The sequence below is a fragment of the Camelus dromedarius genome, chromosome 3, assembly GCF_036321535.1.
Source record: "Camelus dromedarius isolate mCamDro1 chromosome 3, mCamDro1.pat, whole genome shotgun sequence".
In the NCBI taxonomy this organism is placed as follows: domain Eukaryota; kingdom Metazoa; phylum Chordata; class Mammalia; order Artiodactyla; family Camelidae; genus Camelus; species Camelus dromedarius.
In genome coordinates, this window is record NC_087438.1 from 102,612,045 (window position 1) to 102,626,784 (window position 14,740).

The 14,740-nt window shown below is 35.1% G+C and overlaps 1 protein-coding gene across 2 annotated transcripts in view; it reads right to left on the bottom strand.

Moving 5' to 3' along the window:
- Window positions 1-3,133: 3,133 nt before the first annotated feature.
- Window positions 3,134-14,740, bottom strand: part of LARS1 (leucyl-tRNA synthetase 1) — a 57,157-nt gene continuing 45,550 nt past the window's right edge. For both annotated transcript variants that reach the window (XM_031449277.2, XM_031449276.2), the window contains exons 29-32: window positions 12,527-12,631; window positions 11,139-11,234; window positions 9,589-9,721; window positions 3,134-5,001 (exon numbers count right to left, since the gene is read on the bottom strand). In XM_031449277.2, the coding sequence (XP_031305137.1) occupies window positions 4,796-5,001; window positions 9,589-9,721; window positions 11,139-11,234; window positions 12,527-12,631 (540 nt within the window). In that variant the 3' untranslated portion in view covers window positions 3,134-4,795. The remainder of the gene's footprint in view (window positions 5,002-9,588; window positions 9,722-11,138; window positions 11,235-12,526; window positions 12,632-14,740) is intronic.

A 14,740-nucleotide genomic window follows, 5' to 3' on the forward strand; every position in this document is an offset into this window, starting at 1 on the left:
AAACATGATGCAGTAGGAAGTATCACCCATGTAGCAGTCTTGCCAAGACTTGCTCAGATCGGCAATTCTGAAATTATTAACAGACCAAACGAGTAAATATACTGAGGTTTTTGGGAACCAGAGTTCTCACTGTGTGAGAAGAATGATACAAATATTTACAGGGAGAAGGCAAGAAAGAAGTTTGGTATTAGATAAAATTATAATTTAAAAAATATATATCATATATATCATATATATAATTAAAATATTTTATATATATATATATATATATCTCTTAGCTCTGCCCATTGGAAAGGTCTAAAGAAAAAAAATTACAACTTAGTAGTGATGAGTACACAAAACACCCAGATCTTGGTTTCTTAATACCATTCTCCATTAAAACAGAGCAGAGCTCCTTAGAGAAAAAAACTGATTGCTGTTCTGAGATAGGAAAATATAAGGTGAGCTGGGAACTTGTTGTGCCAGTAAGCAAAGGAATGTTTCAAGACTGATGGGGAGATGTCAAAAGGACTGACTTGAATGGATCCAGCCTCACTGGATAACTCAAGAATATTTGAGCAGTCAAAGCATAATGAGGGTTAACAGATTATAACATATATAAAAACTAGAATCCATTGGTCCACGGTGGTTTGAAAAGAATGATGAAACACAAAAATTGGGAGCAAAGGGGGAACCTCTTCTTTACATTAGAATGATACCTAATAAATGTAGAAGAAATGGTAACATTAAGAACTCACCTTATTACAACTACCAGCGTAGTAACTGGCAGAAAGATGATCCACGAATGCTACCATTTCCTGGAAGTTTGCTGGTAAAAAGTATATTTACATAAGTTTTAACATATCACCTTACAGGCTACTTATTAATTACAAAAGGGAAAAGATTACTTTTCAATGGAGAAATCTGAAGATACTACTTTAACCAAGTCATCAAACTCAGTATCATCAGTAATGGGAACACACTGACAATATAGGAATCTGACCATCATGGAAACGTGATGCAGTGGGAAATATCACCCATGTAGCAGTCTTGCGAAGACTTTTAAATCTGAATCAAACCATGAGAAAATACACAAATCTAGACTGTGAGGCAAACTACTAACAACTGACATGGAGTCATCAAAAATGTTACTGTCGTCAAAGACTGAAAAAGAAAGAGAAACTGTTCTAGTGTGAAGGGGATCAAGAAGACATGACCACAAAATGTAATGCTTAGTCTCTGAATAGATCCTGAAATAAAGTATTATGATGAGATATTGGGGAAATACTATTACCTCATTTGTATTAGGAAAGTTTATTACCTAATATTATTGCTAAACTATAACATGCTTATAAAGTACATGCCCAATGTTAAATTTCTTGGGCAAGATATACGTATATTGTGATTATACAGGAGAATGTCCTAGTTCTTAAGGGTTACATGCTAAACTATTTAAAGGGGAATTGTCATGGTATCTGCAACCTACTGTCAAATGGTTCAAAATTTTTTTAAAGTATATTCTAAATGGAAGGTGGTATCCTGGATAGGGTCCTGTAATAGCAAAAACTGGTGAATTCCTAATGAAGCCTTTAGTTAATAGCAGCGTATCAGTATTTATTACTTAGTTTTGACAACTGACCCAAGGTTATATAAAATGTTAACATTAGGAGAAACTGAGTGAAGGGTGTACAGGAACTCTCCATACAATTGATGTAACTTTTCTATAAAGCTAAAACTATACCAAAATTAAAAGCTCATTTTTAAAAATATTAAAAGAGAGAAAAAGCAAATGGGGCAAAATGTTACCAATTGGTAAATCTCGGCGACAGGTTTATGGATGTTTACTGGCCCATTATTTTAACTTTTCTGTAGGTTTAAAATTTGTCAAAATAAAGTGTGAAAATAAAATAAAACTATAGAAGGTTAAAAGTAAAAGGACAGGGGGGAGGGTATAGCTCAAGTGGTAGAGCGCATGCTTAGCATGCACAAGGTCCTGGGTTCGATCCCCAGTACCTCCTCCAAAAATAAATAAACCTAATTACCCCCCCCCTCTGCCAAAATAAAATAATTAAATGATACAATAATAAATAAAATAAAATAAAAAATAAAATATTTTTTAAAAAAGTAAAAGGATAGAAAATGACAGTCTCTATGAACACTAACCAAAAGAAAACTAATGTTATTATACTAATGTTAGACAAAGTAGCCTTTCGGCAAAAAAAATTTCTAAAAATAAAGGAACACTTGCTAATTAATTAGAACAGTTCAATTTACAAGAAAGATACCAGAATCTAAATTTATATATACCTAGTAACATAGCATCAAAATATATAAAACAAATCCTGATCTAGGAGGAGAAACAGGTAAATGCAAGGTCATGAGAGATTTTAGTACACCTCTCTAAAACAAAGAGTACACCAAGAAAACAAAACAGTAGAATACAGATTTGAACAATTCAATCTTCAACTATGACCCAGTGCACGTATATAGAACTCTACACCTTCAAAATAAACATTCTTTTCAAGCTCACATGGAACATGTATGAAGAATGTTCATACACTTGGCCATACGCTTGTCTTTATAGGAGGAGATGTAGGCAGGCTTCTGAGGTGCTGGGATGGTGCTATTTCTTGACTGGGTGGTGATCACACAGGTTTTTGCTTTGTTGATAAATGCTGTTTTGTTGTTCATTGTTTGTGTGTATTTCATATATTTTGTGTGTATGTTATGTATTTCTTATTGTTTTTCACTTTTTGTCTATGTGCATATATTTTACAACTTTGTTTATGCATGTATATTTTACAACTTAAAAAGAGTTGAGATTCTTTAGGAAGGTACCAACCTCCTATAATACAACAAGCCAAGACAACTAGTTTTTCCTTCAGCATTTTAACTAACTGCTGTTTTTCCAGTTGTGCACCAGATGAGATAATGGGCTTATGCTCAGAGGCATCCTTATACAAAACCTATATCTTTAAACACAAAAAATACATTCAGCCCAGCAAGACATTTATTCTAAGAGAGACACACAGGAACTGAGACTGAGGGAACAGAGAATCCATGAATTCCAACTTACACTTAATCCAAGAAAGCAGAGGTTCACAGGCTCATTTAATAAAATAGATACTCACAATATTAAAATTATTTTCCTGTCTCCTTTTTTTTTTTTTTTGCCAAACACATTTCATTTAATTTGCCTAAGTTAAACTTAGTAGGCTTTGTTCAGGCAACAGGAAGGATTCCTTTGATTTAGAGAATAACTAAGGCTATGCAGATTGAGGGAGCAGCAAAGGAATCTAAAGGAGGGCAAACAATGAAACTGTTGCCCCAAAGGAACCAAACAAATATGACATGATTCTGGCCTAGAGCAATCTTAAGCCAACCTACCCTGGTGTATTAGCGAGGGGAAGAGTCTTCAGCAACATTTACTGAAGGTTCATCATTATCATCATCACCATCAGGAACATTTAGTGAGGGTTTCCCACTTGCCAGGCACTATACTGTAAGTAAGATTTTCCTAGATTGTTTCATCTCAACATGTCAAAATAAGCCTAGGAAAATAGGCACATTATTAGTTCCATCTTATAGATAAAGAAGCAGGCTGAGTAACGGGCCAAAACCACCCAAGTAGCAAATAGAAGAAATGGAAATCTAACTTAGCTAGTCTGACTTCAGAGCCTGGAATCTTACCCACTCTGATAAAATGCCTGCTCCTAGCAGATAAAGAGTGATTTGTACTTGATGATCTCTAAGGGATCTTTCAGTACTAACGTTCTATGATTTGCTTTAATGAATCTATGATAAAGAGTTCAACTAGGCCCATCAGTCGCAAATTGTATAAAGCAAAAAAAAAAGAAGCTCAATAAAATCTTTTTACATGAACTGAAATTTAGAATTCAGGTTCCTTAGGACTATCCAAATTGGTCTGTCCTCATATTAAGCCCTAAAAGAAATGGAAATGTTTTTTGTCTTGTCAATCAATACCTAATATCTTTTCCTCATATGAAAACAAATAGTACAGATAATATCAAAAGACATTCTAGAAAGAATAAAAGAATAAGTATGAAATACTGTTTGTATGATCTTTAAACACAACTGGACTCAAGACAAATGTGATAAATGCAGATTTCTGGGGGGAAAAAATCCTCTCTTTTAGAACAACTAAATTTAGTGTAGATCAAATAAGCTATAAATAACTACTGATTATGCCTTTAAAAAATACTATTGGTGGTTAAATACATTAAAGCCTAAAAAATTCTTATAAATATAAGAACTTTTGTCCTTTATACAAAATACTTAGTGATCAGTTAAGTCAAAATATTCTCATTTGTTCTTTTAAAATCGTAAGAGTTCTCTTCTTTAAAAATCAAAACTAGCTGTCTAATTTACTCTTTTCTTTTTAAAGAAGAAAAACAGCTAACTACATAATGGATATAATATAAAAAGGTGTTAGATACTCCTTAGCCTTCATAAACAGTATGAAGTATACCTCATACAAAAAGCATATTGACACATTTGTGTTCATCTAAAATACTATAAGCTTCTGGAAAATGGCAATAATTTGTTTTTTAAAAAAAAAAAAGCAAAGTATGGTACAAACTATTTCTTTCTGAGGCCTCAAGAAGGGAAAAAAAAATTTATTAGGTCCAGGAGTCCAAGATAACTTGGTATAATTGATTACATGCAGAATTTGATGGTTGGAAATGAAACCTATTTAGGTCCACCCTAAGGTTCTCACAGCCAATCTATAGGCACACAGTAATGCCGGAGTAGTAATATCCCCAGAAACCAGGATAAAGCTCCAGCGTGTACGAGTTTAATGAACCAGATAGACCATTGTATCACCGATATCTGCCCGTAGCCCATTTTCAGAAAGATGAATTTTTTTGCTCATGAGGTCCACGTGGAAAACAGCATGCTCAGAAATGGGGGTCTTCTCAGTGTGCTCTTTTCCCAGGACAGGAACTCGCCGAGGTCCCAACAGTGGATCATCAAATCTCATCAGTTTCACTTTGGAAAGGTCTACAGCAAAAAAGATTATCAATATGAACATTTAATTACAGTCAAACCCATGCCTGAGTCTGATAATTCACGTTTTAAACACATTGGTTCTTGTATCTAAAAATATTTTCATCAGATGATGAAATAGGACCCACTCTCAGAAAGCTAAGCTAAATCTAACAAATCTTCATCCGCTGTCAGCTTTTACTCAGATCAAAGACTAGCAGAGATTCTGTATAACATATCTCCTGGAATTATAAACCAAGGGAAGGGACTGAGTACATTTTTGAGCATTATCCTATATGCTCTCTCAGATCAATTTTAATTTGCTTCAATTAACCATTTTTCAGATTATCAAAAAGCCTAAAACTTATTTTGCTTTCATGTCTTGCTTCCTGGAATATTTAAAACTGCAAGAGTTGTAGCTTTTTTTGGAAGACATTTTTGGAGAAAGAATTACTACTCTAACAAATAGCATTACCAGTTTCTTGTTTTGCTCCAAGGATGGAAATGTATTAATAAGCTGACAAGACAAGGAGCAAAGGAGGAGAGCAGGGGGAAAGGGCACAGATTTTAGAATTTTGAGCTTTTGGATTAGTTCCAACCCTCCACTGCTTGAGATTTTCCTGATCTGTCCTTGTGCAAGCTGATAAAAGATGGCTCCTGGCAAAGAAAGCACTTGTCTCTTGAAGAAATTTATGATCCAACAATCCTGCCAACAACTGAGCCAAAAAGAAATTTATTTATTTCGGCAATTCTGAGACATCTCAACATCAAACGGTTTTATTTTATTTGGTGTAAAAACACCATAAATGACTACAATTGCTGGTTCTGGATTCATATCTCATTCTAAGTGTAGTGTGGCTTGTTATTCTTAACCTGATACACAGAACAAAAGATATTTCTGAATTACTTCACACCCCTTTCTTAAGTAGATTGCTGGGTGGTCCATGAACTACACTCCCTCATGTTGCCTTGAGAGTATGAAGCTTAGCTTGAGAGGGATAAGATTTAAATAAAGATGAAAGGAGACATTAACGCAGCTGGCGGCTATGCCAGGAGTACAAGTTATTCAGGCATTCTGTTTTCCTTGGGAAACAAAGACTAAAGGACTCCAAGTTTATAGTAGGGATCTTGGGGCTTACAGAGCAATTACCTGCAACTACCATGAAGGCAAACCCTGCCTAAAGTCTCTGGAGAATCTCTGCGGAGGCCACACAACCTATCCCCAGACATAGCACAAACCCTGAAAATTAAAATGGGAAAGGAGCAGATACAGTCTTCATGACAGCCACGGTCTTATTTTGGGGGAAGAATACAACTCATCTTAATAGCTATTGAAATTCAACACGCACATTGGTGATACCAAATTATTTTCTTATGGAAGCAGTGACCAGTCCTGCCAGCAGATTTTATGCAGAAGGCCTTTTACTGCATATCTGCCTCTGTCTCTCTGTCTGTCTCTCTCTCTCTGAAATAGACCTCCCTCATCATTCTAAGCAATTTTGAGTCAAACTATTTCAAAGAAGCCTTAATACCCAATCAAGCTTCTAAGTGACAAAACACATCTGCTTTGATGTTTCACCATGTAGTTCATTACTGTCAATAAAATTCCTGGATCATTCTTTGTGGTTTTACTATCTTTTCTTATCCCAGACCTCTCTTATCATTGAAAATGTTGAAATTTAAGTCTGCAACTACACAAGATTTAAGGCACTTAGAGGAAAGATGAGAGTGATTGAAAGTCCCTAAGCACTGATAATGTGAAATGGAGCTTTTCACCTCCAAGTTCCTAGTTCATCTGTGGCATGGGTTGTGAGTGATTTAAAGTCATTATCATCACATAGTTGTTCAGTGGCCTTAGTGGAGTGAAATAATGATTTTACTTCCCAGTTCCTCCTGAATCTAGACCACAATCACCTTCAATACAACTGGCACTAATTGGACAACTTGCTGGCTATCGCAGCAGACCGACCAAGAAATATGTTACTGAATTTCACTCCTTTCTCACCTCATATACTCAATATACTCAGTCCTCTTAGATATCAAAGCAGCCTGAGGGCTTTTGGAAAAGTCTTGAGGTTAGAGCTCTTCTGTGGATACTTGGAGGAATATCACTTTCAAACTCCCCCTAACATTTCTATCTATTTTCCAAAATTCACAGCAGCTACTAACACCAAACTTAAAGCACTTTATAATAATATTATTCACAGCTAGAATGACATAGGATGTAAGAATTATGCCAGAGACTCAGTGAGAAAAGACGAGACATAAAAAATACATTCAGTACAATTCTGAAGAACCTAGACAGTGTTGTATCTGAGTATATTTAAAAGGGAGTCAGGTTTAATATTATATAATCCAATTTCCAATACAGGAAGACAGCCTCTTACACGCTACAACCTCATAATAATCCTATCCAGTAGTTCCACACAAATATCTATTTTCTTTAGAGCCATTATATTGTTCTTCAAGGCAAAGAGTATATGCTATTACAAAATTTTCTCTTGACTAAATACATGTAATATAATAATTTTATTTATTTCAGGGGGGTAATTAGGTTTACTTATTTATTTTTAGAAGAGGTACTTACTGGGAATTGAACCCAGGACCTCATGCATGCTAAGCATGCGCTCTACCACTTGAGCTATACCCTCCCCCCTAAATACATGTAATATGAAACAGCCAAAAGGAGGGCCACAAAATGGCTGCCTTGTATGTTTACATTTTGAAACTTTCAAGTTCTGCTTTTTATGGCCTATATGGACAGCACTATCATTCTATAGTACCTGGTTTACCGAGGAAACATAATAAATGTCTACAACATGGATGAACCTTGAAGACATTTTGCTAAGTGAAACAAGACAGACACAAAAGGACAATACTGTATGATCCCACTTATACAGATACCTAGAACAGTCAAATACATAAAGCAGAAGAGTAGTTACCAGGGACTGAAGGGAGGCAGAATGAGGAGTTACTATTAAATGGGGACAGAGTTTCCCTTTGGGATGAAAAAAAAGTTCTATAGATGGACAGTGTGATGGTTGCACACCAATGAAAATGTGCTGAATGCCACTGAACTGTACACATAAAAAATGACTAAGATGGTCAATTTGATGTATCTTTTACCACAATTTTTTAACTGTCCACAAACAAAAGAATCCCTAGCCCTAATATACCACTGGTACACAGTGAAACAAGCAGTAGTGTTTCCCTCCTGCAAGTAAGTACACACCTTCCCCTCACCCTCACAGGTGATCATTTTCAAGGCCCCACCCAAACAATGTTTTCTCCATAAATTCATCCCTGATCACCAGCTGAAATAATCTCACCTCTTTCTGTGCTGTAAATTTTACCTACACCTCTCTTACCGCGGTCAGCAGTTTCTCCGTAGGTGACGATTATGTACGGCAATGGTTAGTCCCCTACCCCCCTCACTAGACGCAGCCTCCTGATGAACAGCACTTTGTGGACTCTCAGAGCCCCGAGTCCCCACACACAAGTCTCTGCATACACACTTATCTCCACACACACTACACATGGTGGTCTCTCAAGAAATAACAACGGAAGGTGTACAAATGACCTCAAGGGAACAAAAACACATGGCAGAATGAATTTCAAAGGGCTATTTTATGTGTTCCATGTTAATGGAATATTGTTACCCTGAATACAGTTCCATAATTTAGGTCACTGTATGGGATTTGTAAATCTTTTCAGAAATTTTTTACACTGATGGTATGTAGCCCAATCAACTCTTGATTGTCATCAAGAAGAGAAGAGAGAGATCATGCAAAATAGAAAAACACACGTTAATTTGTCTTCATAATTTGGAAGAAAAATAATAAAGACGCACCAGCTCCTTTCACAATCTTCTCAGCCTAAGACCAGCTGAGTGATAAAAAGAGAAGCTATAAATTATTATATCAAATCTAATCACAGAAGATCTGGACAATATTGCTAAGAAATTAAGATTTATTTACATATTTTACCTGGAGGCACATTGTCTAAAAGGAAGACTATGACCTTTGGAGTCAAATAGACCTGAGTTTGAATTACATCTCCAGGATTTACTAGCTGAATGAACTTTGAAAGTTACTTAGCCTTTCTTACCTCCATTTCATCATCTGCAAGAGGGGAATAATAATATTGCTAATGTTACAGGGTTGTAAAAGGATTAAATGGCAAATACACGGCAGACACTCAGTAACTTTTACTCAGTTTCTCCTCTTTCCCTAGGAACAGACTCAGTTAAGCAGGTTAGTTTGGAAAATAAAGGGAATGTGTTCCTTAATTCTAAATACCTCTGAGAGATAGAAACTGCTTGTTACAATTTTAAAGCTAGATGGAATCCTAGAAAAATATCTAATCCATTGTCCTTATTTTATTAAAAGAGAGATCCATTTAGAGCTTAAGGGACATACCAAGCTCTCTAGTCACAAAGTCCCAAAAGAGAACATAGGTTTCCTGATTCTGGGTCCAACACTCTTTCCACAATATTACACAGCTGTCCCTGAGCAAGCCAGTTACTTTTCTTTCTCCCCTCTGCTTAGAACTCATCAAATCCACAAGCTACTGCCAAAAGTGCATTTCAGGGAAACCACTTACCTTTGATTCCTCGGTCCACTTTCATTAAACGTCTGATTATAGAATCACGGTTATCTCCTTGCCTGATTTCAATTTTGGTTGAGAAGTGACCACTGAATGGCTGAGGATTCACTAGGGAAACTGATACACCAGGCTAGGAAAATAAAAAGAAAATGACTGATACAGGAAATCGAACTTGAATACTGCTGAGAGGGGGAAGCTCTGCTAGATTTTTAATGCCCAAAGAAAGACAGATTTAATTCTGGTATTCTAAAATCAAGACCAAGGGATATTCAAATATAAAAGAAAAGATGGACAAAAGCTCACACTTGCAACCAAATGCCCAGGTAAACTTGACTATGACTACATATATCATTACTGATGATGGATGATAATAATTATATTTTCTCTTTTACAACTACCATCATTTACTGAATTCCTACTATTTATCTGTACTAAGCACTTTATAGACACCATTCCTATATCCTGAAAGGCAGTTCCTTAAGACTCCTCTTCATGGATAAGAAGCTGAGAACCAGAAAGCTTAACAAAAGTAGCCCAAAGTCACACAGCTAGTAGGAGGCAGAGTACCCGGTTTACTGAGCATAAACCCAGTTCTATGCCATACTATCTCCCACATTATATAAGCTATATAAAGACCCTGCTCATTATTTTAAGTGGGAAAAGTCAATTGAGCCTTATGAAATTTAAATACACAGTAGCTTAATAGAATGCTTAAAAGTAGCTTGAAATAAACATATTTGTAAAGGAAACACTATTTCATGTACCTATCTCCATGGCCCAAATGACTGTACTTTTAAAAGCCACCATATCTTAATGTAATGAGTATTAATAATATGATGATAAATTTAGGATAACTGCATGATCATGATTACCTAGTTCTTTCAAAATAGGCCTTTCTCTGTTTGCTGGGTTTTCAAGTAAATGTGGAGAAACAGCAGGGTATATGTAAGTCCTCTGCTTATCAAGAAAAGTAGGACATTTTATGGACTCACAACTGCACTCCACAGGACTGTGCCAAACACTGCCATGCCGAATAGATTCTTTGAGAGTAAACAGACTCTAGCTAAATTCCAAAACCTATTTATCTTCACCAATAATGGCTAAAATATAAGAAATTTTAAAAAAGCATTTCCAGCATAATGTAAGATGGTGCATCAATCTGGTTTAGGCCAGAAGCCAAAAGTCTTGAATGGTATTATCCGAACAAAACTCATCTCAAGTATGAAAGCTCCTTTTCACTGTTTAAAAAAGTCTCCCATCAATTTCCACTCCCTTTTTTTTTTAAGTCAGGTTCTAAAAATAAAATTTAAAAATAACATCTGATACCATCCATAATAGTAGAATAAGGAAAAGTACGGATTGCACCAATCAGGGAATTAGAGGATCTCAAGTCCAGCCCCACTTTTAACCAACTATGTGGCCTAAGCCAAACCAATCACTTAAATTCTCTTTCTTCTATCTTTAAAATAATACGTTTAGATGTAAAGATTTCTAAGGTCTCTTCTAGCTCTAAAACGCAATAATTCAGTGAGATTCTTTCAACTTACTTCTGTTCTAAAAACATTAAGTGGTTTTCCAGGACAGCAGTCTTCCCTGACTTTATCTTCTGCTTCAGAGGCAAACTTGACTTCTATATGTTCTAGCTAAATAGAGAGGAAAAGATGTAAGTCCTTAGTATTACTTAATACAATTGAAATTAATCATCACTTCATTTCACCAAAGAGCAAAACTAGGTTCTCCACTTAACATGAAATGGTCTGTGCAATTTTAGTACTTTCCATACAAACATTAAATGAAATCTGTAATCAATTATTTAACACTCATCTTAGATGTCTCACAGTATGTTATTTATATAGTCATATTTATTATTTTCTGTAAGGAAATCTGGCATCTAACTGCTGCATAAGAGAAAACAAAAATTAGTATAAAAGGCTTCTACTTAAATAAACAGAAAAACTCAGAAATGTAGCAAAATGCATATGTCTGAATATAAGATGACCCAAATAAAGTGTTCCCATTGTCTCAGTGAAAACATCCAAGAATTTTTTTGACCTCCATGAATACATATGAACATTTAGAAATATACATAAAATAGATTTATAATACTTCTATATTTTAACTATAAATATAATACTTATTAACATATTTATAATTACATGGCATAAAATGCTTACTTAGAAATGCTTATTTCTTCCATTCCCATATTTTAGAAAACAATTTTACTCAAACTCTAAACCTGCACTTTTTTACTTCAGTGTCTTCATTATTACTATAACCATTTTTTGAATCCTCTAACACAGTTTTCTAGAGGATTACCTTTCCTTCTGCCTAAGTTGAATAAGAGACAGTATTTTTAGAATCTATATATGAAATTGTCTCTGGGGCAGGAAGGTAGAATGGGGAGAAACCCACAGATAGGTGAAAGCTATTGGTAATGTTCTAGTTTCTGAATTAGGCAGCAGATTCATGGATGTTCATTATATTACTAATTAAGAAGAAAAAACAGGGCCAACCATGAACCAATGATAATATGTCATGAATCGAGGATTCTAATTAATCCAGTTCTGTGAATCTGAGGTCTTAGAGGCAGGGGAGGAAAAAGAAGTAATTCAGAGTGCCCCATAATATGAAAGATTTTGGAAGTATTTGAACATAAGGTCTCTCCTCATTTTCTAAAAGATAATTTTGAGAGGAAAATCCACATATATACAGTTAGTATATTTTGTGTAGAATAACCGGTAAGTGAAATAAGATAACAGATCATTTCTTCTCACTGTAACTTCTAGACCCACCATTTTCTTTCCTCCTCCAAAACATATTTGCAAAGGTATTAAACATAGAAGATAAAGTTTATAAAAAGGTTTATTATAAAACAAAAGAACTGGATTGTGTTTACTATAGTTAACTAGTTACTATAATCCCCGGCCCCTCTTACCTCAAGGGAATTGGTCAGATAGACTATATTCTCCACGAGCACTGCCTGCTCATCAAATTCTAATTGCAAATCCAGAACACGAGGTCCCGTCTTCTCCAGATTTTCCTAACAGCCAAAATGGTTTTTAAAAACAGTCACATTACTATGATGAAAAGAATATATTTCTGCCAAAGTAATCATTCTTGCAAGCGATAAAATCTTCAAATTTGAACAGTTAAAAGGAAAGGCCTTGGACTCATGCTTTTCCTTATTTATGTCTGCTTGCTAATGAAATTACTAGCTGAGAGTAATTATCATTTAAAGTTTGATAAGATTAAGGCAGCACTGAGAAGACTAGGACAAGGTTTTCAGGTTTATAAAAGAAACATGATTTCACCATTGTTTATTTAGACTGATTTAATATGCAAACCCAAAGAATTTGCTTTTGACAAGGAATCAAACAAATTGTGAAAATATCCCTTCAGGTAACCAAAAAAATAAAATAAAATTTTTCTAAGGTACCACATCTGTAAAGCTATCTCAGAGAATAGTGAATTAATAATAAAAAATTCCTATAAATTATAAAAAAATTTTTTAAGTCAGACAGCTACTCAGATAATCCTGTGACATATTAAAAAACATTTCTTATTCTTAATTTTCTGCAACATAAAATATTTGCTGCTCAAGATGTAACCTTCAATATCTAAGCTCATATGCGCAAATACAGCTAAATACCTAAAACATGTTTCACTTACATAAGGTGACTGACATGATTCCTAATATTCACTATCTCCGTTTACCATCCAAGTTCTTTCTTTTCCCATGAAAAAATGCTAGAAAACCATTTTTATTCCCAGACTTATAGAACACAATGGTTGAAAATTTCAAATCACTAATTTGTCTGGCAAATCACCAATATTACTGAAAAAATATTTTACTACCCACCCCCAAATCTAACATTGTTTTCTCAAAAAGCCAATCCTTGAATCTGACACCATTCAAAATTAGTTTCACTGGATTCTGTACAGCATGTCACCAAAACTAACTGCCTTTGCAACCAACAATGGGATATTTTGTTGAATCCCCATACTGACAATGGATCTGACATTTTGACCAATGGCACTAGCTAGAAATCAATGAATTATGGACATACTAGCAAACTTATTACAAAGTGATTGGTGTAGGTCAAGTCAAGATCCTAAATTATTTCTGAACTTCAAACACTATAAGGCTCAGATAAGTAGACTCTGGTCTAGAAGAATTAAAAGGCTTTCCTAGGAATATAATTTACTCTAATACAGGACAAGCTAAGAGTTTTAGCCTCTTATCAGGCAGGCATCTATAGCCTAGAAGATTCAAGAATTAATCTAAAGTATAATCATTATGTGCCTAGCAGGCTAGAAGACACTGATTCACATTTTTCAAAAAATTTACTAAGCCTACTTTTTTACAGGTAGTATTAAAGTGTGTTACGTGTATTATTTCATTTACTCCTCACAGTACTCCTAAAAGGTAGGTTCTATTAATTTCTTCATTTTATAGATGAAAAACCTTGTGGCCCAGAGAATTTAAGTGATTTGTCTAAAGCCTCAAAACTAAGAAGTGACAGACAAACAGAATCTGGGCCAAGATTCATCTGCATGGAGTCTGAGATCTTAAGCAACATACAGCCTTCTTTCTGTTTTCTGTGTCAAGAAATCTAATAGATTAGCTATGTATCTAAGAGTTTAACCCAAAGATTCTCAATGGGAGAGAGTTTGTGGTGGAATGATTTTGCTACCAGGAGATATTTGGCAATGTTTGGAGACATTTTTGGCTGTCATAACCTGAGTCAGGGAAGGAGAGATTCTACTGGCATCCAGTGGTTAGAAGCCAGGGACACTGCTAAACGCCTTACAGAGCATGGGACAGCTTCCCACAATAAAGAACTACCCAGCCCAAAATATGAATAGAGCCATTGTTGAGAAAGCCTGGTCTAACCACTATAAACAGCACTTATCCTGTTAAGCTAAACCTATACAAATGTAGGCTCTTGGTTCCAGTAATAGGATCTAGTAAAAACATGTTAATGTAAGCCAAAAGAATATGCTTCCTCCCCAAAGTGAAAAGAAGGGAAGGTAGAACATGAAGAGAATCATTTAGTGTAGTAATCCTAAACCAGTTTTTCTTTCACAATACATATTTTCACAGACTCAGCGATTCCACAGGTAAACTCCAAATCTGATCACTCATTCC